At 46.4% G+C, this 27,561-nt stretch overlaps 1 protein-coding gene across 2 annotated transcripts in view; it reads right to left on the reverse strand.

Annotated features, from left to right (window-relative positions):
* The window catches only part of REV3L (REV3 like, DNA directed polymerase zeta catalytic subunit), a 567,479-nt gene extending 540,365 nt beyond the window's left edge, over positions 1–27,114 (reverse strand). For both annotated transcript variants that reach the window (XM_030199216.1, XM_030199218.1), the window contains exon 1: positions 26,790–27,114. In XM_030199216.1, coding sequence (XP_030055076.1) covers positions 26,790–26,934 — 145 coding nt within the window. In that variant the 5' untranslated portion in view covers positions 26,935–27,114. The remainder of the gene's footprint in view (positions 1–26,789) is intronic.
* Positions 27,115–27,561: the final 447 nt, after the last annotated feature.

Here is a 27,561-nt window from a genome sequence, read left to right on the forward strand (position 1 = left end):
AAAGCCTACAAATGTACCAGCTTCTTAAGAATGCATTATATGACAGCACACTTTACAAATTTTTTAATCCATTTCAGAATATCTCTACTGGCAAAATGCTGGCTCCAAATGCAAGTCAATAATTTGCTAAATTATCTACTGGGGGATTCACAAAAGGTAAAACGTTAACCAGGGAGAAAAAGACAAATAAAGAAAGGCTGTGAAACAAAAACAAGTATCCACTAGGGCTTGTGGTAATAAGCATTCAGTGGTAGGAAGTGGTCTCTAAAGAACTACAGGTGGCCAGGGAACCCACAATTCCAGTCCCACAAGGTGCACAATTACCCCACCTGTAAACAAAAGTAAAATACAGTGTAGGAAGCAACAACTGAAGAACAGGGAAGTCAGACTGCTAATTTCGTCAGGTTCAATCTTTCTAAAAGGCACCTCACATTACCAAAAACACTTTTCAGCTAACAGAGAAGTACAGAAGATTTTAAATCTAATAAAAATCAAATGTTGAAATTGAAAAACTCATGGTTAAAAACCAGTTTACATGCTTTCTTTATTAACTCTGCCCCAATCAAAGTCTCTAAGCAGTGGACATCCCAGAGGTAGTATGGAACATGAGGTGATCTACAAGAAAGCAAAGATACATACCTATAGCAGGTATTCTCCAAGGATAGCAGGCTGATTGTTCTCACATGTGGATCAGCGTCCACGGCAGCCCAGGAATGGCAAATTCTTGCACAGCAAAATTAAAAAAGTTTTCCCAGAGTCTTCTGGCGCGTGAACCGCACGCACCGCGCCTGCGCGGATGACTTCCCACCCGTCGCATGAGCGTTCCAGCTCCGTTTAATCAAAAAGTAAACAATAAACAAACAACTCCAAAGGGGAGGTGGGAGGGTTTGTGAGAACAATCAGCCTGCTGTCCTCGGAGAATACCTGCTACAGGTGTCCCTTTCTCAGAGGACAAGAAGGCTGCTTGTTCTCACATGTGGGGTATCCCTAGCAACCAGGCTCACTCAAAACAATGAACATTGGTCAATTGGGCCTCACAACGGCGAGGACTACTACTATTTAACATTTCTAAAGCGCTACTAGGATTACGCAGCGCTGAAACCATAAACAACTAAATGAGAGTGCAGCCTAGAACAGAACAAAAATGGGTCTAGGGGGGTGGAGTTGGATTCTAAACGCCGAACAGATTCTGCAGCACCAACTGCCCAAACCAACTGTGTCGTCGGGTATCCTGCTGGAGGCAGCAGTGAGATGTGAATGTGTGGACTGTTGACCACATTGCAGCCTTGCAAATCTCCTCAATGGAGGCTGACTTTAAGTGGGACACTGACGCAGCCATGGCTGTAACATTGTGAGCCGTGACATGGTCCTCCAGAGTCAGCCCAGCTTGGGCGTAAGTGAAGGATATGCAATCTGCTAGCCAATTGGAGATTGTGCGTTTTCCAATGGCGACTCCCCTCCTGTTGAGATCAAAAGAAACAATCAACTGGGCGGACTGTCTAAAGGGATTTGTTCGCTCCACGTAAAAGGCCAATGCTCACTTGAAACCAAGGTGTGCAAACTGCTTTCGCCAGGGCGGGTATGAGGATGGGGAAAGAATGTTGGCAAGACAATTGACTGGTTCAGACGGAACTCGAACACCACCTTTGGCAGGAACTTAGGGTGCATGCGGAGGACTATTCTGTTGTGACGGAACTTGACAAAAGCAAACCTCTCATGAAACTAACAACTAAAGGCTGTCCAGATATAGGCTTACCCTCTACACGGCGATAAGCACTAATCGCACTAAGGTGAACTCTTACGGAGTTGGTCTTGAGACCAGACTCTGATAAGTGTAGAAGGTATTCAAGCAGGGTCTGTGTAGGACAAGGAAGAGGATCTAGGGCCTTACTGTCACACCAGAAAGCAAACCTCCTCCATTTGAAAAAGTAACACTTCTTCGTGGAATCTTTTCTGGAAACAAGCAAGACTCGGGAGACACCTTCTGAAAGACCCAAGGAGACAAATTCTAAGCTCTCAACATCCAGGCTGTGAGAGCCAGAGACTGGAGGTTGGGATGTAGAAGCGACCCCTTGTTCTGAGTGATGAGGGTTGGAAAACAGTCCAATCTCCACGGTTCTTCGGAGGACAACTCCAGAAGAAGAGAGAACCAGATCTGACGCGGCCAAAAGAGTGCAATCAGGATCATTGTTCCGCGGTCTTGCTTGAGTTTCAGTAAAGTCTTCCCTACTAGAGGTATGGGAGGATACGCATACAGAAGGCCTGTTCCCCAATGAAGGAGAAAGGCATCTGACGCTAGTCTGTCGTAGGCCTGAAGCCTGGAACAGAACTGAGAGACCTTGTGATTGATCTGAGTGGCAAGATCATCCACTTGGGGGGGGGGGGGGGTGCCCCACGCTCGGAAGATCTTGCAGACTATGCCCATGTTCAGTGACCAGTCGTGAGGTTGCATAATCCTGCTCAACCTGTCGGACAGAATGTTGTTTATGCCTGCCAGATAAGTGGCTTGGAGAAACATGCCGTGACGGCGAGCCCAAAGTCACATCTGGACCGCTTCCTGACACAGAGGGCAAGATCCGGTGCCCCCCTGCTTGTTGGCGAAATACATGGCAACCTGACTGTCTGTCTGAATTACGATTACTTGGTTGGACAGCCGATCTCTGAAAGCCTTTAGAGCGTTCCAGATCGCTCTTAATTCCAGGAGGTTGATCTGCAGACCTTTTTCCTGAAAGGACCAGGCTCCCTGAGTGTGGAGCCCATCTACATGAGCTCCCCACCCCAGGAGAGATGCATCCGTCAGCACTTTCCCTGGCTGAGGAACTTGGAATGGTCGTCCCATGGTTAAAGTGGATCGAATCATCCACCACTGAAGAGAATTCCGAAAGCTGGTGGACAGTTAGACTACATCCTCTAGATCCCCCGCAGCTTGAAACCACTGGGAAGCTAGGGTCCATTGAGCTGATCTCATATGTAGACATGCCATGGGCGTTACATGAACTGTGGAGGCCATGTGCCTCAGAAGTCTCAACATCTGCCGAGCCGTGACCTGCTGAGACACTCGAACCATGGACACCAGGGACAGAAGGTTGTCCGCCCTTGCCTCAGGAAGATAAGCTCGAACTGAATGTTCAACAGGGCTCCAATGAATAACAATTTTTGGACTGGGGTGAGATGGGACTTGGGATAATTGATGACGAACCCCAGTAGCTCTAGCACCTGAATAGTCATTCGCATGGACTCCAGAGCACCCTCCGTCGAGGTGCTCTTCACCAGCCTATCGTCGAGATAAGGAAACACATGCACTCCCAGTCTGCGTAACGACGCTGAGACTACAGCAAGGCATTTGGTAAACACTCTGGGCGCAGACGCCAGGCCAGAAGGAAGTACATGGTACTGAAAGTGCTGTGTTCCTAGCCGAAGTCGAAGATACTTCCTGTGAGCTGGAAGTATCGAGATGTGTGTGTAAGCATCCTTTAAGTCCAGAGAGCATAGCCAATTGTTTTCCTGAATCATGGGAAGAAGGGTGCCTAGGGAAACCATCCTGAACTTTTCTCGGACTAGAAATTTGTTCAGGGCCCTTAAGTCTAGGATGGGACGCATCCCCCCTGTTTTCTTTTGCACAAGGAAGTACCTGGAATAGAATCCCAGCCCTTCTTCCCCTGGTGGTACAGGTTCAACCGCTTGGGCCTGTAGAAGGGTGGAGAGTTCCTCTGCAAGTACCTGCCTATGCTGGGAGCTGTAGAACTGAGCTCCCGGTGGGCAATTTGGAGGCTTGGATTCCAGATTGAGGGTGTACCGTAACCAGACAACCTGAACAACCCACCGGTCGGAGGTTATAAGAGGCCACCTTTGTTGAAAAAAAAAAAACATTAACCTCCTCCCAACCGGCAAGTCGTCCGGTACGGACACGTTTACTCAGGCTATGCTGAACTGGAGCCAGTCAAAAGCCCATCCCTTGCTTTTGCTGGGGAGCCAAAGTGGCCTTAGACACACACTGTTGACAAGAACGAGCGCGCTGGGACTGAGCCTGGGCAGGCTGCCAAGAAGCAGGAGTGTACCTATGCCTAGCATAGGAATAGGGAGCACTCCTTTTCCCCCAAAAAAACCTCCTAGATGAGGCGGCAGTAGCATAAGGCGCCCGGCAGGAGAATCCATAGCAAAATTCTGCTTCTTGAGCTGGTCAACTAGATCCTCTACTTTCTCACCAAAAAGTTTATCCCCCCCCAGCAAGGAACATCCGCCATCTGCTACTGGACCGAATGATCCAGGTCAGAGACAGTCAGCCATGAGAGTCTGCGCATCACTATACCTTCAGCAGCGATCCTGGATGCTACATCAAAAGTGTCGAACGTACCCCTGGCCAGGAATTTTCGACATGCCTTCTGCTGCCTGACCACCTAGCGAAAAGGCTAGGCCTGCTCCGGAGGGAGTGCATCAACCAAGCTAGACAGTTGCCTCACCGAGTTCCGCAAGTGGATGCTCATGAAGAGCTGGTGTGTTTGGATTTTGGCAGCGAGCATAGCAGCCTGATACGCCTTCCTCCCAAAAGAGTCCAAGGTTCTAGATTCTCTGCCTGGGGGCGCCAAAGCATAGTCCCTAATACTCTTGGCTCTTTTGAGAGCAGAGTCCACCACCATGGAATTGTGAGGTAGCTAAGACCTCATCAATCCAGGCTCCCCGTGGATCCGATATTGGGATTCAGCCTTTTTCGGGATCACGGGATTAGACACAGGGAACAACCAGTTTCGCATAAGGACTTCCTTCAGTACATTATGCAAAGGAGCTGTTGCAGCCTCTCTAGGTGGAGAAGGATAATCCAGGACCTCGAGCATCTCAGCCCTGGGTTCATCCTCAACCTCCATAGGAAAGGGAATAGCAGCAGCCATTTCCCGGACAAAGGAGGTGAAAGATAGACACTCCGGTGTAGAGTCTCCTTTCTAGTGGAGGGGAAGGTTCAGAAGCAATCCCATAGGATTCATCAGAAGAAAAGTACCCGGAATCCTCCTCTTCCTCCCATGAACGCTCATCTTCAGTATTTGACAAGACATCCCTCAAAGCAGTCCAAAACTGAGCCTGCCTCGACGCCGAGGAACGACGTCCTCGATGGTAGTGCCAAGAAGTCGACGCCCACCTGGACTCCGGTGAAGCTTCCTCCCCCGACGTCGAAGAGTCGACCTGTGTGGCAGCAGACACCGATGCCGCAGGCGGCACCGAGGTCATGGACCTCACCACAGGTGAAGGGCCAGATGCCGCTGCAGCAGATGGTATGGAAGGCATAAGCACCCCCGCCACCGAAGCAGACTGACACAGCAACCCTTCCAGAAGCTCTGGAAGCAGAGCCCTGATGCGCTCGTCGAGAGCCGCCATCGGACAAGGCTGCGGGGTTGGTAAAGGAGCCAATGACAGAATCTGTCGAGGCTCGGGAGCAGGTACCGGGCTGCTAGACCGACGCATCGGCACCTCCTGAATAGAAGAAGAGCGATCCTCTCAGCACCAACGCTTCTCGGGTGCCGAATCCCTCGATGCCCCGGAGCTCCTGGCACCATGTGTCGAAGGAGAACGATGACGGTGCTTCTTCGCCTTCGCTTGACTCCCATCATCGAGACTCCTCGGTATAACAGGAGGCCTCGAGACAGGTGGAGACCCACTCGATGCCTCACTGCTCCCAGCACGAGTTGGTCGTTCCGCAGCCATTACCTTCACTCCAGACGTCGATGCGTCCCTCGATGTCGACGTTGCAGGACCGGACCGAGCTCCTAAAAGCTTCTCTCATTGGGCTTTTCGAGACGCTTGGGTCTGTTTCTTCCTGCGAAGACACAGACTGCAAGCGGCTGGGCTATGGTTGGGCCCAAGGCACTGGATACACCAAGCCTGGGTATCGGTACCAGAGATGGTCCGGTTGCACCGAGTACAACATTTGAAGCCGCTGGGTGTCTTCGATGACATGGAAGAAAAAATGGCTTCAGCAAAATCAAAAGACGCAATTGTGCCTTTGAAAAGAAGAAAGGCACAAAAGAAAAATGGGTAAGACCCGACCGAGCGGCCTAAAACACGGCCACTTCGAACAAGAAAGAAAACTTACAAAAGAGGTCTAAAAAAACTAAGAATACGGGTAAGGTAAAAGTTTTTTGTTTTTTTTTTAAAGAAATGATGAAAATCGTAGAAAGCTCTTCCTGGGCCAAAAAACGAAGAGACGAACCTGAAGTACACTGTCTCTCCACCGTGGACAAGAAAAAACTGAGCGAGAACGCTCAGGCAACGGGTAGGAAGACGTCCGTGCATGCACACCAGAAGGCTCTGGCAAAACTTGTTTATTTTTGCTCTGAAAAAATTTGCCGATTCCTGGGCCGCTGTCGACGCCGACCCACATGTGAGAACAAGCAGCCTGCTTGTCCTCGGAGAATTCATTTTTCACTCTTTCAAAAAGTACAAAGACTAGGGACACTCATGAAATTACATGGAAATACTTTTTAAACAAATAGGAGGAAATATTTTTTCACTCAAAGAATGGTTAAGCTCTGGGAACTCGCTGCTGGAGGATGTGGTAACAGCGGATAGTGTATCTGGGTTTAAAAAAAGGTTTGGACAAGTTCCAAGAAGAAAAGTCCATAATCTGTGATTGAGATGGACATGTGGGAAGCCACTGCTTGCCCCAGGATTGGTAGCATGGAATGCTGCTACTAATTGGGTTTCTGCCAGGTACTTGTGATCTGGATTGGCCACTGTTGGAAGCAGGATACTGGGCTAGATGGGAGCATTGGTCTGACCCAATATGGCTATTCTTATCTTCTTATGTAGGGGGAGAGGCTGAGGCACAAGGCAGCTCCTGTAGGTGGAGGTCAGGACGGAGCATGAAGAATGGAGTGTGCATCCTCAGGGAAGAAAAAAAGCAGACATTGTCAAGCCTCTCTCAGAATGAACTGTTTCTTCTCTCTCTTTTTTTTTAACCAAATTACTCATTCTAGCTTTGTCTTTACTGCTAATTATTCATTTTCATATACAGGGCTAAAGGGGCACACCCAAACCAGGCCAAATAAGACGAGGGCTACACAGGTGCTTACCTACGATCTGCTTAGGAGACACAGAAATACTGGCAGGCTCTGGGCTGCACAGGTCCTTATATTGTGGCATCCCTCAGCAGTGCTCAGTCTCCTATCTGGTGGTAGAAAGGCACATACCCCCTTGCTGGGAATAGTCTGGAGAAAAGGAAATCATGCTTTTTGCTCGGTCCATGTTTAAGTATCAGGGATCTTCTATACATCATCATTACTACTCCACCCTGCCACCATTCACGCCATTAAAGAATAATTTTCTTACAGTTCTGCTCAGTACATCCCCTCTAAATCTTATATTTTCACCCCCTTGTTTTAAATAGGTTTTCTTCTTGTGTATTACAAGATTGTTCCAGGTCACTATGTTATGTTTAAAGTTTCATATTTACCACTGGACCACCACAGTCTGGTAACCATATGAAATCTGTCGCGGTTGTGGCCGTGCCTTTATGTTCAGACCTACTGTTTTCTCTGTATCTAACTCTGTGACCTCTCCAGTCTGCCTTTTTTCCTATTGTTGTTCTTCCTGTTAAGCCAAGCCTCGCTTTGGTCTCCCTGCTTCTTCATTTCCTGTTGTTGTTCTTCCTGTCATAGGAGCCAACTTTTCAAAATGATTGGGGATGCTGAAAATTTTTTTTTACAGGTGGTGCATTTCCCCCCCTCCTCCCCCTCCCCTCCATTCATATCCAGCAATTCTCCTCTCTCCCCTGCCCTCCCCTCTCATCCACATCCAACGAATTCTCCTCTCTCCCCTGCCCTCTCCTCCCTCCATCCATGTCCAACAAGTCTCATCTCTTCCCTGCCCTCTCTTCCATGTCCAGTGATTTTTCCTCTCTCCCCTCCCCTCCAAGTCCAACGATTTCTCCTCTCCCCTCCATGTTCAGTAACTCGCCCCAAACACCACCTGCCCCTTTTCAGCCCCCCTCCTCCGAGTTCCAGTCCCAACCCCAGCCCGACCTCTTCTCCCAGAACAGTCATCCGTTCTCGCCTTCCTGCCGCCCAGAATTTAAAACTCATCTTACTTCGGTCCCGGCAGCAGTGAGAGGTGAGTAGGCTCGGCTTCAGCCTTCCCTTCTCTCTCAGCTCTGCTTCCACCCTCGCGGAAACAGGAAATGAGGGCGGGACCAGAGCTGAGAGAGAAGGGAAGGCTGAAGCCGAGCCTACTCGCCTTTCACTGCTGCCAGGACCCGAGGTGTGTTGGAGTATAATACTTATGATATGATACTTATGCTGACCCAGAATATTTGTTTTCTGACATGCAGAATGTTTGTTTTGACCTGTTGCTACCAGAATATTTGTTTGACAGGTTGCTACTACAACGCTCCGCTGCGGTGGGTAACTCACTACAGGACTCTGCTGAGAAACAAGTCCAAAGGCTGGTGTTTTCATCAGTGGGTGCCTGGGACAGAGGAATGCAGATTGGCCACTCATTGTTCTGTTCTAGGCACACTTGTTTGTGAGCTGTTATAAAAAGAGGGGAAAGCTCTGGCTAAAACAGAAGCTCTGTACCTGGTTTGAGAGACGCCTCTATCCAGTGTGGAATTGTCCCGCAGAATCTCTGGGCAGTCGTCGGTGCTTCCCCGATTGCTGTTACGGCTCAGATGAAGGCTACAATCCTGTGGTGATGTATGTATACTGCATAAGAGTGTTATGTAATATGTGTGTGCCTATCCAGTGTGGAATTGTCCCGCAGAATCTCTGGGCAGTCGTCGGTGCTTCCCCGATTGCTGTTACGGCTCAGATGAAGGCTACAATCCTGTGGTGATGTATGTATACTGCATAAGAGTGTTATGTAATATGTGTGTGCCTATCCAGTGTGGAATTGTCCCGCAGAATCTCTGGGCAGTCGTCGGTGCTTCCCCGATTGCTGTTACGGCTCAGATGAAGGCTACAATCCTGTGGTGATGTATGTATACTGCATAAGAGTGTTATGTAATATGTGTGTGCCTATCCAGTGTGGAATTGTCTCGCAGAATCTCTGGGCGGTCATCGGTGCTTCCCCGATTGCTGTTACAGCTCAGATGAAGGCTACAATCCTGTGTTGATGTTTGTATACCGCATAAGAGTGTTATGTAATATGTGTGTGCCTATTGATGTGTGAATAAACAATCTTTAAAGCAATATCCGAACCCTTGATTTGTTACACGAGGTAAGATGAGTTTTAAATCCTGGGCGGCTGGAAGGCGAGGACGGAGAACTGTTGAGGGAGAACAAGGTGGGCAGGTTGGGCTGGCTGGGGTTCATAGGCAGTCGGTGGCCCAACTATTGGGGGAGGCTAAAGGGGGCGGAGTTAGGGGTGGGGCTTACATCCATAATTGTCTGACAACACACAGAAAAAAAAGTAAAATAGTCACAATTAATACCTTTTATTAAACTTAGATATTAGATATGTATCATATGTCAAAGAAAAAAAGTGGTTGCTCAAAGCATATATTAACCAACGTATATTATTCAAAAATGTTATCAATTATTAAACACTGCTATTTCCATCCATGGAAAATCCCAAAATGAAATAGTCACATTAGTGAAGTAACATCCAGCGACTACACTTCACATCATAAGTGTCAATGATCTGCTCAGGGTTAATATCTCCAACAAGATCACTTTCAATGTTCAGTAAACATAAAGCTGTCAGTCTTTCTTGACCCATTGTGGATCACTAATTATCACTAATTATCTAAATAATTACTCTATTCTTCACGAATCCCAATCAGGTTTCCAATGGAACCACAGCACTGAAACAGTCCTAGTGACCGTAATGAACAAATTCAAACAAGCAATTGCAACTGGGAACAACATACTTCTCTTACAATTCGACATGTCCAGTGCCTTTGATATGGTAGACCATGGAATATTACTACACATCCTAGAATACTTTGGAATCGGAGGCAACGTTCTTAACTGGTTTAGAGGATTCCTGTCCTCAAGATCATACCAGGTAATAACTAAAGAAGCTATATCAACCCCATGGACACCAGAATAAGGAGTCCCCCAAGGATCACCCCTCTCGCCAACCCTCTTCAACCTGATGATGATTCCCTTAGCCAAGCTACTAGCCAACAAAAACCTTAACCCATACATTTATGCAGACGATGTCACGATATACATCCCGTTTAAACATGACCCTAAGGAAATCTCCAATGAGGTCAACCAAAGCCTCCAAATAATGCACTCCTGGGCGGATGCATTTCAGCTAAAACTTAATGCAGAAAAAACACAATGCCTTATACTCACCTCACAACACAACACAAATAAATTCACTACCATAACCACATCAAACGTTTCCCTTCCAGTCTCAAATACACTGAAAATTCTTGGAGTCACCCTTGACTGAAATCTCACACTTGATAGCCACGTGAAGAACACAACCAAGAAAATGTTCCACTCCATGTGGAAACTTAAAAGAGTAAAATCTTTCTTCCCGAGATCCATCTTCCGCAACTTGGTACAGTCAATGGTACTAAGTCACCTAGACTATTGCAACGCACTTTATGCCAGCTGTACAGAACAGAACGTCAAGAAACTCCAAACAGCCCAAAATACCGCAGCCAGGCTCATATTTGGAAAAACAAAATATGAAAGTGCAAAACCCTTAAGAGAGAAACTACACTGGCTTCCACTTAAAGAACGGACCACATTCAAGATCTGCACAATTGTCCATAAAATCATCTACGGAGATGCCCCAACTTACATGTCAGACCTCATTGACTTACCTTCCAGAAATGCTAAAAGATCTTCCCACACACTTCTCAACCGAACTGCAAAGGATTAAAATACAGACTAACACACACAACTAGCTTTTCCTACTTGAGCACGAAAATGTGGAATGCACTACCAACAAATTTGAAAACAATTAATGAAATCTCTTTCGCAAATCTCTGAAAACCTACCTCTTCAACAAAGCCTATCACGAGAATCCATAGCGTCATCACAACACCTCACCACTCAACCTACGCTGAAGACACCTTTCTATAACTGTTTGCTTATCTCTTCTATGTCATCCTTGATCTCATTGAATCACCAAATGTATCTTCTTCCCTGAAATGGCGATGCCATTATAGGTCTTTGTAAGCCACTTTGAGCCTGCAAATAGGTGGGAAAATGTGGGATACAAGTGCAATAAATAAAATAAATCTCAGCCAGTTTCATACATATCTCATATGAAGGCAAAATACTGAACTGGATAGTTACCTCAAGAAGTCAGACTCAGCATGTAGCAATACTAGAAAAATTAAAACTTAAATGCAAAATAACACAGATGCACATTTCCAAAAGCTGGCATATTCTGAATAAAATACTTTTTCTACCTTTGTTGTCTGATCATTTAGTTTTTCTATTCGCTTTGGTCCCAGTGTCTTCTGTTTTATGCAGTGTCTTCTTTCTATTTGATATTTTTTCTCTCACCATGTCCACCATCCTGCTGTGTCCTTATGCGTCCTGTCTACCATCTGTAGCCTTGTCCCTATCCTTCAGTGTTCCGATACAGCTCTTAAATTCAGCAGTTTCCCTCCATCCATATCCAGCATTTCTCCTCACTCCCCTCCATCCATGTGCATCTACTTCCCTTCCCTCCATCCATGTCCAGCATTTCTCCTCTCTCCCTTCCCCTCCATCCGTATGCATCTCCTTCCTTTGTCTTTCCTTCCCTCCATCCCTGTCCAACATTTCTCCCCTCTTCCCTGCCCTCCACTCCATCCAGGTCCAGATTTCTCCTCTCTTCCATGTGCATCTCCTTCCAGTCTTCCCTCTCCTCCATCCATCCATGTCCAGCACCTTCCCTCTTTCTCTCCTACCCTTCCATCCAGTGCCATCCCTCTTTCTCTCTCTATCCTTCCACCCATTACCCTCTCCCAATCCTTCTGTCCATTGTCTCCTTCCGTCCATTGTATCCCTCTATCTCCCATTCCTTCTAGACAGTTCTCTCTCGACCCTTTTCCATTCAGCATGTCCTCTCTCTCCCCATCCTTCCAGTGTCTTTCCTCTTTCCCTCCCTACCCTTCCATCCAGCGTCTTCCCTCTTTCTGCCTCCTCCTTCCAGCATTCTCCCTCCTTTCATTCAGCATTTCTCCATCCGACAGATCCCTGAGGTACACCAACTGACAGTGGGATAGAAGTAGAGGAGGATCCACTAGAGTATACACTAAACATCCTACTCACCCCATTACCGAAAGACACACAAAAAAAACAAAAACGAACAACCTCACCAATTACCGCCCAGTCACATTTATCCCACTAGTAGTCAAACTGATGAATAGCATGGTGACCAAACCGCTTACTAACTACATAGACAAATTCTCATTACTACATGAATCATAATCAGGATTCCGCCCCTCCCATAGTACTGAAACTGTACTAGTCACTCTCCTGGCCAAATCCAAGCATGAAATAGCCACAGGTAAAAGCATACTTCTCCTCCAATTCGACATGTCAAGCGCATTCGACATGGTAAACCACAATGTACTTCTACGACTCCTAGACCACTTCGGGATTGGGGGAAATATACATAGTTGGATCAAGGGTTTTCTAACCACCAGAACATATCAAGTAAAATCAAAAACAAACATATCACCACCGTGGAAAGTAGACTGCGGAGTACCTCAAGGATCACCACTGTCACCAATACTCTTCAATATAATGATGATCCCACTGGTCAAATCCTTATCCAACCAAGGTCTCCACCCGTTCATCTATGCAGACAATGTCACAATTTACATCCCTTTCAGACACGATTTATCAGAAATCACCAATGAAATCCAGCATGGTTTAAACACCATGGACTCACAGGAAAATTAATTTCAACTGAAACTGAACACTGAAAAAACACACTGCCTCATCCTCTCATCCCAACACAATAATTACAAACCCACAACTATAAACACCCCAGATCACACCCTCCCTATTGCAAATAGCCTCAAAATACTAGGCATTACAATTGACCGCAATCTTACACTTGAGAGCCAAGCAAACTCCACTATAAAGAAAATGTTTCATTCAATGTGGAAGCTTAAACTTTTAAAACCTTTCTTCCCGAGGGAAACATTCCATAACTTAATACAATCAATGGTACTAAACCATGCAGACTACTGCAATGGAATTTATTTGTGAATTGTTCTTTACATCTTGCATAAACTCCAGACAGTCCAAAACACAGCAACCAGTAAAACACGATTTGAAAGTGCCAAACCCCTCCAAGAAAAACTGCACTGGCTCCCAATCAAAGAACGTATCACCTTCAAAATCTGCACCTTGGTCCAGAAGATCATCTATGGTGAAGTCCCAGGATACATGATTGACCTGATAGATCTTCCAACCAGAAACAGAACCGGATCACCACGTACTTACCTGAATCTCCACTACCCAAGCTGCAAAGGACTCAGATACAAAACAACCTATGCATCCAACTTCTCCTGCATAGGCACACAACTGTGGAACGCACTGCCAAAGGCAGGAGATCACTAAAAACCTACCTGTTCAGAAAGGCATACCGCACCGACCTAACTTAAATGCCTCAACTCTGCAACACAGCAAAACCAAAGATCGTTTTGGACACTATATAACCCTTCCTATCTTCGACCCCTAAAGTACCTGAAACATAACAACCTTACCCGAACCTAACATCAAATTGTATTTGTTCCCCTACCGGACTTGGCGAACGCCTTTACGGTACTATGTAAGCCACATTGAGCCTGCAAATAGGTGGGAAAATGTGGGATACAAATGTAACAAATAAATAAATAAAAGGTATGCTGGGAGAGATAAGAAAAAAACCAGGAAAGAACAGAGCCCTGAAATCCAAGTGAGGACAGCGTATCAAGGAGTAGGCTGTGATCAACAGTGTCAAAAGCAGCAGATAGATCGAGAAGGATGAGAATAGAATAGAGACCTTTGGATCTGGCCAGGAACAGATCATTGGAGACTTTAGCAAGCGCTGTTTCAGTTGAATGAAGGGGGCGAAAGCCAGATTGAAGTGGATCAAGAATAGCTTGAGATGAAAGAAAGTCAAGGCAACAGCGGTGAACGTTCATGTATTTTGGATAGGAAAGGGAGGAGGGAGATGGGGGCAATAGTTGGAAGGACAGGTAGGGTGGCTTGAGGTAGATATTGAACAGAATAGGTGGCAGTATCGATCCTTGTGGTTCCCCGCAGGTCAGTGTCCATGGTGGTGATGAGTTGCTACCAAATATTATGGATTGTTCCCTGCCTGATAGATAGGATCAGAACCAGGCAAATACTGTTCCATTGATACCTGTTTCTGTAAGTTGTGCTGGAATGATATCACGATCCACAATGTCAAAAGGTGCTGAGATATCTAGCAGTACTAACACCGAGGCGAATCCCCTGTCTCGGTTTTTGTGAAGATCATCTAGTAGGGATATGAGGACCGTTTCTGTTCCATAACTGGGTCTGAATCCATTCCGACATGGATCTAGCCAGTTTCTCTCTTCTAGCCAATCATTAAGTTGAACACAGACTGTTTGTTCTATGAATTTCCCTAGAAATGGGATGTTGGATACTGGCCAGTAACTTTCAAGTTTGTCCTGGGTAAACAAGGGCGTAGCCACGGGCGGGCCTGAACGGGCCCAGGCCCAGCCACTTTCCATCCAGGCCCGCCCAGCCAACATCCTTTGATCTAGTGGCGTACCAAGGGCAGGGCGGGCTGCCCCGGGTGTCAGCGGGTGGGGGGATGCTCCGCTGGCGACGCAGTCCCCACTACCAGCTCCATCGACGGACAGATGACCCTCTTCTGCCACCCGGCACCCAACCTTAAAAAAAAAAACCCGCAAAGTGCCTTGCGTCTGCTCTGCTGCAAAGCAAACAAATTGCCTCGTCGCATCGGCCCTTCCCTCACAGTGTCCCGCCCTCTGATGTAACTTCCTATTTCCGCGAGGGCGGGACACAGTGAGGGAAAGGCCGACACAAAGGAGAAATTAGATCTTACCTGCTAATTTGCTTTCCTTTAGTCCCTCCGGACCGGACCAGGATTGGACTGTTGGGTTGTGCCCGCCTACCAGCAGGTGGAGACTGAGAAAAAACTCTGACTCTAGAGAGCCAATAGGAGCCCTGGCCATGTGACCTTAGCCTCAGTATTTGAATAACAAAGCAGGAAAGAAAGAAAGAACTTCTGTGCCGTATGGAATCCTAGCAGCCACAAATTCCTCGGCAAAACCGAGTACTAGAGCTCGCCAGCAACTCTCACCAGAGAAGTGGCATGGCCCATTCATATTAGAGCTCGCCAGCAACTCTCACCAGAGAAGTGGCATGGCCCATTCACATTAGAGCTCGCCAGCAACTCTCACCAGAGAAGTGGCATGGCCCATTCATATTAGAGCTCGCCAGCAACTCTCACCAGAGAAGTGGCATGCCCATTCATATTAGAGCTCACCAGCAACTCTCACCAGAGAAGTGGTATGACTCACTTAAGGTTTCATACATATTCCATCAACTGAGCTCACCAGCAACTCTCACCAAAGAAGTGGTATGACCCATTAAGGTTTTATATATATATATATATTCCAGCAACTGAGCTCACCAGCAACTCTCGGCAGAGAAGTGGTATGACATATTTAAGGCTTTATATATATTCCAGCAACTGAACTCACCTGCAACTCTCACCAGAGAAGTGGTATGACCCATTAAGGTTTTATATACATTCCAGCAACCGAGCTCACCAGCAACCACCAGAGAAGTGGTATGGACCACGCAAAGTCTTTTTTTTTTTTGTTTGTTTTTGTTTTTTAAACATTCCACGTGTGGTAAAGGAACGAATACACTTCCAAACTTAATAAAAGAATCTAAAGAGTTGATAGAACATGGGAGGGGCCTGGTCCGGTCCGGAGGGACTAAAGGAAAGCAAATTAGCAGGTAAGATCTAATTTCTCCTTCCTTAGCATCCCTCCGGACCGGACCAGGATTGGACTGTTGGGAAGTACCAAAGCAGTAATCTTACGGGAGGGACAGACATTGAGAATGTGGTAGAGTCCCTGAAGACACCCAAACTAGGATGAATACGAAGCCAAAGCTTGACGATCCAAGAACCGCCAATAAACTAAATAGAATGACTACAAAGCAAAAAAGCTGAAGCTGAAAAGTCCAAGCGACGCTGAACATTGTCCCCTACCAAGTGGCCGCTATATATTGTCCCCTACCGCACTATCAGTGCAGCGCAAAGGACAGAGAGACTCGAGAAAAAACGACTGAAAGAAGGATGACAAAGGTAGAAGCAGAGCCGTCTGGCAACAAAAAACTGCAATGAATCTACCTCAGCTGAGAAAGTGGAAACCGAAATCCTGAAGTACAATACTCCAGATATTGTAGACTATTGCTGACCTAGCAACAGATTGGAAGTATGTAAAGCCTGTCAGTGAGAAAGTACCTGATCACTAGAAGCTAAATAGGTAAAAACAAGAATGCAGTTAAATACTATGCAGAAGAAGAAGGTACCTAAATCCTTGCTGCAAATTAGACTGAAGGTCCAAATAAACTGACAGCCGCTGCAGTTACCCAACATGAAAAAAAAAAACATATCTCAGAGCGCAATTCAACTGAGAGAGAAAGAATCATCTGTAGCTGTTGCCTCTGCAAACCAATCACCTGAGACTCTTGTCGTAGACCCCAATTAGTGAAAACGGGAATAAATCAACAGTAGACACTTGTTAGTACCTTTCATCTGTTAGATACATATAGAAGTCCATAAAACACTACACAGTTCCAGGAACAACATGTATAGAATGTTTGTACGTTTAGGAATCTAGCCAGGTGCTCATGGTCTGGATTGGCCGTGGACAGAAAGGTGGGCTCGATAGGACCTTTGAGCTTGTACTTATGTAGTAGAACTATAAATATACATATATCTTTTCACAGATGCAGCCATCAAAAAACTGGTCACTGTGTATATGCTCCCGGCATACCTGCAGGAAGAATGCTCAATCTCAACCACCAGACCACTAGTGAGAATACAGAGGCCAACTGAGCGGAGGGATTCCATCAGAGATAAATATCTGGATACGAGAGGGCATCTATCTCTGCCGCTGACAAGTCTTTTTAGCAAGAGAGTAAGCGAGGCACATGGAAGGTCAGAGCGAAAAGAAATAGTTGTAGAACTGGGACCTCCCCTTAAGGTACTATCCACTGAGAACTCTTTTTTTTTTTTTCTTCAATGGTCACGAAATTGACAGAGTGAAAAGCTGCCCAAAAAAGACTACCGAGACTCCAAAGCGAATGAAGAAAAAATTCCTTCTTGGGAGCTAGAAAGTAAAATTTTACTCTGCAAAATAGAGCAAGGTAATGGCCGAAGGCCCAAGAACATCCAGAGAAAACAGAAAGTGGGACGCTTGTAGAGAAGACAAAAACAGTCTGCGCCAACTTGACTAAACAAAGAGAGAAAAAATAGAAACATGCTATGAAATCTAATGAGATCACACGAGAGCTCAAAAGAGAGCTCAAATGAGAGACCTGGCTACATGCACCCCATAACCTAGGGTGTGCCCAAAATGCACCACCCGTTGCTTGACCTGACAACTCTGCCAATAAGACTGTCTGTAATGAACCAGACATCTATGGAAAGGATGAAACGACGAGACGTAGTTTCATGAGCGCCGCTGCTACTACGACCATAACTTAAGAAAAAAGTGCGCAGAGCCGACACGAGACCGAAGAGCAGGGCAAGAAAACTGGTAATGAGGACCTTATCATCCTCGTATCACGGACATTACTCCTCCTATACTGAGATGTACTAAGATGTACCGACCCACATCCATAAGAAATGAATGTGGTACTTGCAACCTGGATTGACCACAACTGAGGACAGGATGCTGGGCTTAATGGACTCTTAGACTTTCCCCGTATGACCATACTCATATACTAATAGCAAAAATGCACAGGAAGTGAAAAAATCCCCTTCCAATTGAAAGGAAGGTCTGGAATGAGGACCTACAGAATGAAAATGAAAGGATCACCATATGTTGAGAGCGTGGACTGAGACACACTGGCCTTTAATTTTACCGGATCTCCCCAAACCTCGTATCATGTCATGCCTCCTTCCTCACTGAGATGTACAGAGATGAACAGATGCACACTCACGAGATATGAATGTGGTATTTGCAATCTGGATTGACCCCATCTGAAAACAGGATGGGGACTCTTGGCCTTTCCCATTATGGCAACACTTATGCCCTTATTGCAAAAAATGCACAGAAAATGAGTGAATCTCCTTCCAAGAGAAAAAAAAAACTCTGGAGAGAGGAAGAATAAAATGAAAATGAAAAAGAATAGACTTGGAAAATACCTATTACGGAAAAGGTGGTGAATTTGTGCCACAGGAGACAAGACTGTACCTGACGTCAAGAAAGCTTGAAACAAGACCCTAAAATCTGTAAGGAAGAGAAAGGGATAGCAGATGTTATGGATGGTCATACTGGACGAAACCAGAATGTTTACCATGTGCCCAGGCTGAATAGATAGAGGAAACAAAAATACAAGTAGATGGCGTGAGGACCTCCCACTATCCTTAAGTGGGAGAAAATGCAAATTGACCTGATAACTTTACTCCCTAAGTGGACATATATCTTGTAAGTCCTAGAAGAAAACTAAGATAACACATGAGAAACTCCAAGACAGTTGGAAAGTAGAGAAGATGTGAATAAAACATGCCTTCTAAAGCATCTGAGAAAACTGGGTGCTCGGTAGACAGGACTGAGTCTCCTAGAATATGAGAACCATCTGAACCATGTAGCCTATGCAGCTGTCATCTGCTATGCCAAAGAGAACGCATAGCCATGAAAGAAAATTGCTGAAAGGAAGCAAGACCTTATGTCTAGAATTGCAAAGTACGCAACAATTGAGTATCAGACAATGTATTTCATTGCACATGGCATCTGAACCATATAGCCTAGGCTCTAGAGAACGTTTGTTAAGATCTTAAAACACTGTATAAGAACATAGCCACGGAGGAAAATTTCCTGAAAGGAATTAAGATCTTATGTCCAGCATTGTAAAGTACCAAACAAACAATGGCACCTGAACCAGATAGCCTATGCCATAGAAAATGTTTGTTAAGTTCTTAAAACACTGTATAACATCATAGCCATGAAGGGAAATGCTTGAAAGGAACTAAGATATTATGGCCAGATTTGTAAAGTACTAATTAATTGACTATTAGACAATGTAGTCCTATTCACCAGGAAATGAGAAAGACACAGAGTGACACACACTGGACCTCCATAAAAACTGCGCTAGACAACAGCAAAGACCTTTCCTCCAAACATCACACACAAGGGAAAGGAATAGGAAATTGGTTATTTTGGAGCTGAGATATAATTTAATTCGCCCCATTGTCTAAAACAGAGAATTCCCGACTGAGCTGCACTTTGAATCGGAGTCTTGCCAAGAACAAAGAAATCGCCAATTGAGCTGCACTTTAATTCACAACATTGCTAGCAACCAAAAAGTCCCCGACAGAGAAAAAACAGAGGGAAAAACAAAATGAGCGCCATTCGCATCGTAACATTTCGGTTTTTTTTTTTTTTTTTGGTTTTTTTTTTTTAATAGCTTGAAAAATACATGTAAAAATTAATTGCGGGGAAAATATACTACCAATTGCCCCAACTACCGGAGAAACAATATCTCCTTTCCATTGCACAAACAGCCAAACACAGTAAAAGCAGAAAAACGCTGCCGCGTCAAGGGAAATTGCAGCTGCAGGCAAAACAATGGCGGCCAAGCGCGCCAAAATGAGAAGAATAAAGTTCGGGGGAGAAAACCACTGACCAGACCGACGAAGAAGCAGGAAATCCGTGCCGCTGAAAAACAGATAACCTCCGATGCCGCACAAAACATGGTTTAGCCTCTGGCCCGACAGGAACCGTCAATACAGCTCCCAAGCTATACAGACCTGTCCAAGAGCGAGCACGCGCTTAACAGTTCGCGCCTCTCTCTTTTTTTTTTTTTTTTACAACTACCGCCGCTAACAACGCCGGATAGCAGAGGAAAAATAATGAAGATAACAAAAAACCGCCGATTAAAGTCACAGACGCTGACTTTTCACTTTTTTTTTTTTTTTTTTTTTAAATAGCTCCGCCAGAAAAGAAAATAAAGACTCTTCAAACAGAATAAGACAGAAGAGCTACCTGCTCGTTATAAGACTGGGGAAAGCAAAAACTACTTCCTTTAAATTCCTTTCATTTGAATTAATTTTTTTAATTTTCTTTTACTTGATTTAATTCTTTAAAAACAGCTGCCTATTAAAAGTGGCTGCCTCTCCCAAAGACGGTACACTTTTCCAGAGAAAAGGACGGCCCTTCCCTGCTAAGCCAGGGAGATGGGGAGGAAGGGGGGGTGGACTCGAGACACCCGAGTTTAACACCCCAGAGGCTGTCAAAGAAAGAAAAGAAACCCTGTCAAGCCTCTAATTACGATTCCAGGCACAGAAAAAGTATTATAAATATATCTGTAATATCTTATAGAGAAAAAGAGAGAGAGAGACTAATGGGCTCACTTCCTACCTGCTGGGAGACTGAGAAAATACTGGGGCTAAGGTCACATGGCCAGGGCTCCTATTGGCTCTCTAGAGTCAGAGTTTTTTCTCAGTCTCCACCTGCTGGTAGGCGGGCACAACCCAACAGTCCAATCCTGGTCCGGTCCGGAGGGATGCTAAGGAAGAGACGATTTACTTTCTTTACAGCAGAGCAGACGCGAGGCGCTTTACAGGCTTTTTTTTAAGGCCGGGTGGCAGGAGAAGAGGGTCGTCTGTCCATCGATGGAGCTGGTAGGCAGATGGGGACTGGTTCTGTGGGGGGGCTCAGATGGGAGAAGGGCTTGGGAAGGCCAGGGGAGCGGGAGGGAATGGCAGAACTGATGTTAGACTATGAGGAAAGGAGGGATGGGTAGAGCTGATGCCAAACTCTGGGGGGGGGGGGGGGGGAGACACAGCTGATGCCAAACACGTGGGGGGGGGGGGCAAAGCTGATGACAATCTCTGTGTGGGGGGGGAGAGAACAGAGCTGATGCCAAACTATGGGTGAGGAGGAGGGGCAGGGTTGATGCTGGGCTACAGTTCCAGGCTGGAGATTTTGGGACAGTCCTGCATTTCTGACCACCCCATTGTTATGGGACTTGCAGCACTGATTTCCATGGGCAGAATCAGGCACTGCAAATCCCACACTGATTTGGGTTATAAAGTTTAAATCAGGACTGCACAAAATCTCAAGCCTGGAACTGGGTAATTTGCCATCTCTGTGATTTCTAATTTTTTGTCTTTTATTCTGCAGTTGGTAAGGGGTAGTCTGTGTTCTGCATGTGACCGATGTAAAAGATTCTGTGTGCATGTAGTTCGTGTGGGGATCTATACGAGTCTGACTTCTCTGGCTTTTTAAATGGGAATGTCAGTTTCAGAATTTACCTGTTTTATGAATACAGCTTAATCAGGCATTTGCATTTGTTACAAAGCAAAGTTTGAAGGATATGTGCCATTTTGACATATTTGGTCAAGTTTAAGATATGGGATAAAATCACTATATTTAAAAATGTCAGTGTTCCATGAACCACGTATGTGGTTTACGTTAATGCAGGAGAGCTGTTGCACAGACTGTTTATTTAGAAATCCATCATCAAGTGCACTCTAAGGCATTATTAAAGAGTATCCCAAGAAGCACTACTCACACCTAGTGCCCACCCAAAATGTAAGGTCTGGCTACGCCACTGGGGTAAACCACTGCCCTCTCTAATGCTGTTGGTAGTTGCCTATTAGGGGCCAGATGCACTAAACCTAACAAGCCAGCAACGTGGGTTTTAAACTGGTTCTATCCAGTTTAGAACACAAGTAGTAAACTGGGGATATGCACAAAAGGGCATTTTCCTGTCACGGTAGCAGCCAACGAAAACGGTTTCCAATGAGCAAATTAGTATTAAAATACTAATCCGATGCAATGCACTACCGTTTTCCGAGGAAATCACCGTGGAAAACCTAACGGGAGGTCTGCACCTCCCGTAAGGTTTTTCTAGTTGGGGCTGCTGACTTTTTTATGACTTCCCTTAAAAAAAAAATCGCGAAAAAAAAACGTCCTTGTCTGCACTAACTACGTGGGTTGTCGAGCACCCCCAATAGTTCACCCACCACCGGAGTTCCCTGCCAGAATTTTAAAAGTCCCCCCTCCCTTTTGAGTTAAAGGCCTCCCTCCCTCCCTTCGAGTTAAAGGGCCCCCCCCCTCCTCCCTTCCTCCCAGTTCCAGGCCCCCCTCCCTCCTTCCGAGTACCAGGGCCCCCCTCCGAAATTTAAAAGTCATACCTGGTCGGGGTTAAGACGGTGGCGGCAGCAGCGGAGGCAGTGAAAAGCGTGCTGGCTCGGCGCGCCTTCAACCTTCCCTCTGTCTCTCAAGCTCTGGTCCCACCCTCATTTCCTGTTTCCGCAAGGGCGGGACCAGAGCTTGAGAGACAGAGGGAAGGTTGAAAGCGCGCCGAGCCAGCACGCCTTTCACTGCCGCCGCCGTCTTAACCCCAACCAGGTATGACTTTTAAATTTCGGAGGGGGGCCCTGGTACTCGGAGGAGGGAGGAAAGCAGGGAGGGGGGGCCTGGAACTGGAAGGGAGGAAGGAAGGAAGAGGGGCCTTTAACTCGAAGGAAGGGAGGGGGGGACTTTTAAAATTCTGGCAGGGAACTCTGGTGGTGGGTGAACTATTGGTGGGTGAACTAATGGGGGTGCTCAAGCACCCAGAGCACCCACGGAATCGGCGCCTATTTCGGGCAAGAGAGGGAGGTAGGCTCAGCGATTCCTGTCCTAACAGCGATTCTGTCAGCTGGCCAACGAAAATCGAATGCAAATGAGCTAAAGAGCGAGCAGCTCATTTGCATGCGATTTCCTTGATGCATGCCCGTTCCTTACCGATTCGCTAAAGGAATCGGTAAGGGAAGGGCTTTAACGAGTCTTTAGTGCATCTTCCCATAGGAGTCACTGACCAGGAAAAGGATCTAGGTGTCATCATTGATAATACGTTGAAACCCTCTGCTCAATGTGCGATGGAAGCTAAGAAATCAAATAGAATGTTAGGTATTATTAGGAAAGGAATAGAAAACAAAAACAAAAATGTTATAATGCCTTTGTATCGCTCCATGGTGCGACTGCACCTCAAATATTGTGTGCAATTCTGGTCACATCTCAAAAGGTAGAATTAGAAAAGGTACAGAGAAGGGCGACGAAAATGATAAAGGGGATGGTACAATTTCTCTATCAGGAAAGGCTAAAGCGGCTGGGACTCTTCAGCTTGGAGAAGAGACGGCTGAGGGGAGATACGATAGAGGTCTATAAAATAATGAGTAGAGTGGAATGGAACAGGTAGACGTGAATCGCTTGTTTACTCTTTCCAAAAATACCAGAACTAGAGGGTACGCAATTAAGCTACAAAGTAGTAAATTTAAAACGAATCAAGAGAAAATATTTCTTCACTCAACGTGTAATTAAATTCTGGAATTTGTTGCCAGAGGATGTAGTAAAAGCAGTTAGCTTAACTGGGTTTAAAAAAAGGCTTGGACAGCTTCCTAAAAGAAAAAGTCCATAAGCCATTATTAAAATGGGACTTTGGGGAAAATCCGGTGCTTATTTCTAGGATAAGCAGCATAATATGTATTGTACTGTTTTGGGATCCTGCCAAGGTACTTGTGGCCTGGATTGGCCACTGCTGGAAACAGGATGCTGGGCTTGCTGGACCTTTGGTCTGTCCCAGTATGGCAATACTGATGTACAGATATGTAGCACTAGGCCATACCTGGATATCGGCAGTGAATTTCCAGGTATAAGTCGATCACTGGAAGTCAGCAGAGTACCACCAATATTGATTGTCAGTATTCAAATAACTACCTGAATAACTAGTGATACCTGCAAAATTTTCAGCTCCACCCACAAACTCACCCAACAATATCTGGATAGGTCCACAGTCTGTGAAGATTTTTTGTCTGGGCAAGTGCCAAATACAAAAAAAAAAAATTATAATGCCATAATATAATACACAACAAACCTAAAATTAAAATATTAAAATCTGCGCTGAAAGGAATTACATGTGAACATGCATGAAAGCAGATAAAAGCCAACCAGATCCATCCAGTCTGCCCAGTGATTTTGTGAGGTTGTACCTGTCACACAAGATTATTTATATATATAAAAAAAATTAATATATTTTAATGTCTCTCGTCTCCTGTAGAGCGTACATAATAGAGTGAGATTTGTATCAGAAGCCTTACTATAGTTTGAATTACCTCAATTCTCTGGAGATAAGGCCTCCTAAAATAGACTATACTCCAGGTGAAGTCTCATTAACAGTATAATGAATCACTTCCTCTTTCTACTAGTTCCACTCCTCCTTATGCACAGTGCCATTCACATAGTTTTAGGCACTGTCTTGCTACAGTGTTTTCCCAACTTGAAATCACTTCATTTGATGACCCTAAGGTCCCACTGCTCAAAGAACCTCAAAGGCTGCTTTTAATTCCTATCCATCCCCTGTTCACCTGTTCAGTACCTATGTTTGCTTTTATCAGTCCCACAATAAATAACTGTAATCCCTTATTTGTCCTGTTTGTAAGCTTTGTCAAACAGGGTCTGTCTCTTATATTTTTTGTTTACAGTGGTGGTACGTTGAGTAGTACAACAGAAATGAACAAAAATGACTACTACTACTATTTATTATCTATTTTATCTCTTATATAAGCCTGCATGCAAGAAAGCTATTAAGATGGGGTGAATTCAGGTATAGTTGTTATTTCCCTGTTCCTGTAGGGCTTACAATCTAAGGGGCCCTGTTTACTAAGGTGCACTAGCGTTTTTTGTGCGCGTAAACTGTGTTGACAGCAATAGACATATTACGGGCATCTACACGGTTTATGCATGCTAAAAATGCTAACACGCCTGCTGAGCAGCTGAGGGCCCGTTTTACCAAGCTGCAGCAAAAGGGGGGCCTGTGCTGGCGTCGGGGTAAAAAGGAAGTCTCTCTTTCCTGCGGGAAATGATTGTGTGGCAAGTAAAGTACTGCATGGCCATATCGGGGAGGGGGGGAGCCCTTGCCGCACTGACCTGGTGGTAACCAGTGTGCAACAGTGCCTGATTACCGCTGGGTACACTCTGGATATGATGGTGCACCAGATGTGGGAAGTACTGCTGGGCTACTGCGGTGGAGCGGTGGTACTTTCTGTTTAGCGGGCGGTATGCCCATGTTGGGCTTACTGCCGCTTAGCAATTAGGGCCCTAATGCCTATGTGTACTAAGGTGTGCTATGGGCGCATTACTGTTTTTAACGTATGTAAATAGTTTATGCGTGTTAAACGGTAATGTGCCCATAAAAATGCACAGGGGTGTTAGCACTTAATGCGCCTTAAATTTAAAGGTGTGTTAGAAACGTGGTAGAACTACAGGACATGAAATGAGACTGAAGGGGGGCAGACTCAAGAAAAATGTCAGGAAGTATTTTTTCACGTAGACAGTGGTAGATACTTGGAATGGCCTCCCACGGGAGGTGGTGGAGATGAAAACGGTAACAGAATTCAAACATGTGTGGGATAAACATAAAGGAATCCTGTTCAGAAGGAATGGATCCTCAGGAGCTTAGCTGAGATTGGGTGGCAGAGCCGGTGGTGGGAGGCGGGGATAATGCTGGGCAGACTTATGCGGTCTGTGCCAGAGCCAGTGATGGGAGGCGGGGCTGGTGGTTGGGAGGCGGGGCTAGTGCTGGGCACACTTATACGGTCTGTGCCAGACCCGGTGGTGGGAGGCGGGGCTGGTGGTTGGGAGGCGGGGCTAGTGCTGGGCACACTTATACGGTCTGTGCCAGAGCCGGTGGTGGGAGGCGGGGATAGTGCTGGGCAGACTTATACGGTCTGTGCCAGAGCCGGTGGTGGGAGGCGGGGCTGGTGGTTGGGAGGCGGGGCTAGTGCTGGGCACACTTATACGGTCTGTGCCAGAGCCGGTGGTGGGAGGCGGGGATAGTGCTGGGCAGACTTATACGGTCTGTGCCAGAGCCAGTGTTGGGAGGCGGGGATAGTGGTGGGCAGACTTATACGGTCTGTGCCACAGCCGGTGGTTGGGAAGAGGGGATAGTGCTGAGCAGACTTATACGGTCTGTGCCAGAGCCAGTGGTGGGAGGCGGGGCTGGTGGTTGGGAGGCGGGGATAGTGCTGGGCAGACTTATACGGTCTGTGCCCTGAAGAGCAAAGGTAGAAATCAAAGTAGGGTATACACAAAAAGTAGCACATATGAGTTTATCTTGTTGGCAGAGTGGGTGGACCGTGCAGGTCTTTCTCTGCCGTCATCTACTATGTTACTATGTAAACATACCCCTAAATTTGTAGCTAAGGCAGAGGAGAATTAAGGGCCTCTTTTACAAAGCCACATTACTGATTTTTGGTGGTGCAAATGTGAGGAAGCCTGTTCAATTCCTATATGTGCGTTGGGGGGGGGGGGGGGTTGGAATTTGAACTAGGCTTCCTGGAATCTGAGCCCACTGCTCTAAGTAACCAAGAGCACAACAACTTTACCCAAAGTTCCACCGGGGGAGGGGGGGGGGGTTACATTTATTCCCTAAAGCGCTGTGCTGTATTGATGATGAGGTTGGCACATGAAGGCATTTAATTAGTGACCCCAGTAGTTGATGTGAAATGGTTTTGAAGATGCCCCGAGGGCTTTGCCAAGGGTAACACATGTCACTGGTGTCCTTTACCTGCCCCTCCCCCTTCGCCTCCCCCCTCCCCCTTTCCTTTACCTGCCGGAGTGGCCCCGAAGATCCGCACCACGGGGACCCTGTAGACCTGGGCGTCGCGGAAGGCCGAGTGGCAGACATCGAGCGCCGGCAGCGGGGCAGCCAGGTAATAATCCGCAGTGACCATCCGCACCGAGAACATCATCATGTCCCGAGCCAGCGGCCGCCGCCGGCTCGCTCCGACGACGTCTTCTCTGTCCCTCGCGCTCCACCACGTCTTCTTACGCCGCCGCGTCAACTGTCTTCTTCACTCGCGCGCACAACAACACCCAGTCCCAGCCCAGAGAGAGACGCCTTAACGGCGCAGCCCCTCAGCTCTCCAGGCCGCCATCGGCTGCGCCCGCCCTTCCTTCCCTGGCTGCTCCCGCGCCCGCCGCCGCAGCTGCTGCTGCTGTTGCCATGATGCTGACGTCACGGGCGCTACCATTAGCCAACGGTGGTGGAGAGGAGGAGAAGGGAGGAGGGTTCCAGAAGCGCGCGCGGGGAAAACGGACGCAGGGGAAGGAAGAACCGACGCAAAGACTGACTGACAGAAGTCCAGCAAATTGCGTTATATTTTATTCAACACACAAAGAGACAGAGAGGCACTGATACACTGACAGACAAATGCAGAGACAGAAACAGAAACACAGACAGACAAATGCAGAGACTGACTGACAGACAGACAGACATGCACTGCATATTATGCAAAGAAACACACTAACTGACAGACATATTCATACACACTGACTGACTGACAGACAGACAGACAGACATGCACTGCATATTATGCAAA

This window comes from Microcaecilia unicolor, chromosome 3, assembly GCF_901765095.1.
Source record: "Microcaecilia unicolor chromosome 3, aMicUni1.1, whole genome shotgun sequence".
In the NCBI taxonomy this organism is placed as follows: Eukaryota; Metazoa; Chordata; class Amphibia; order Gymnophiona; family Siphonopidae; genus Microcaecilia; species Microcaecilia unicolor.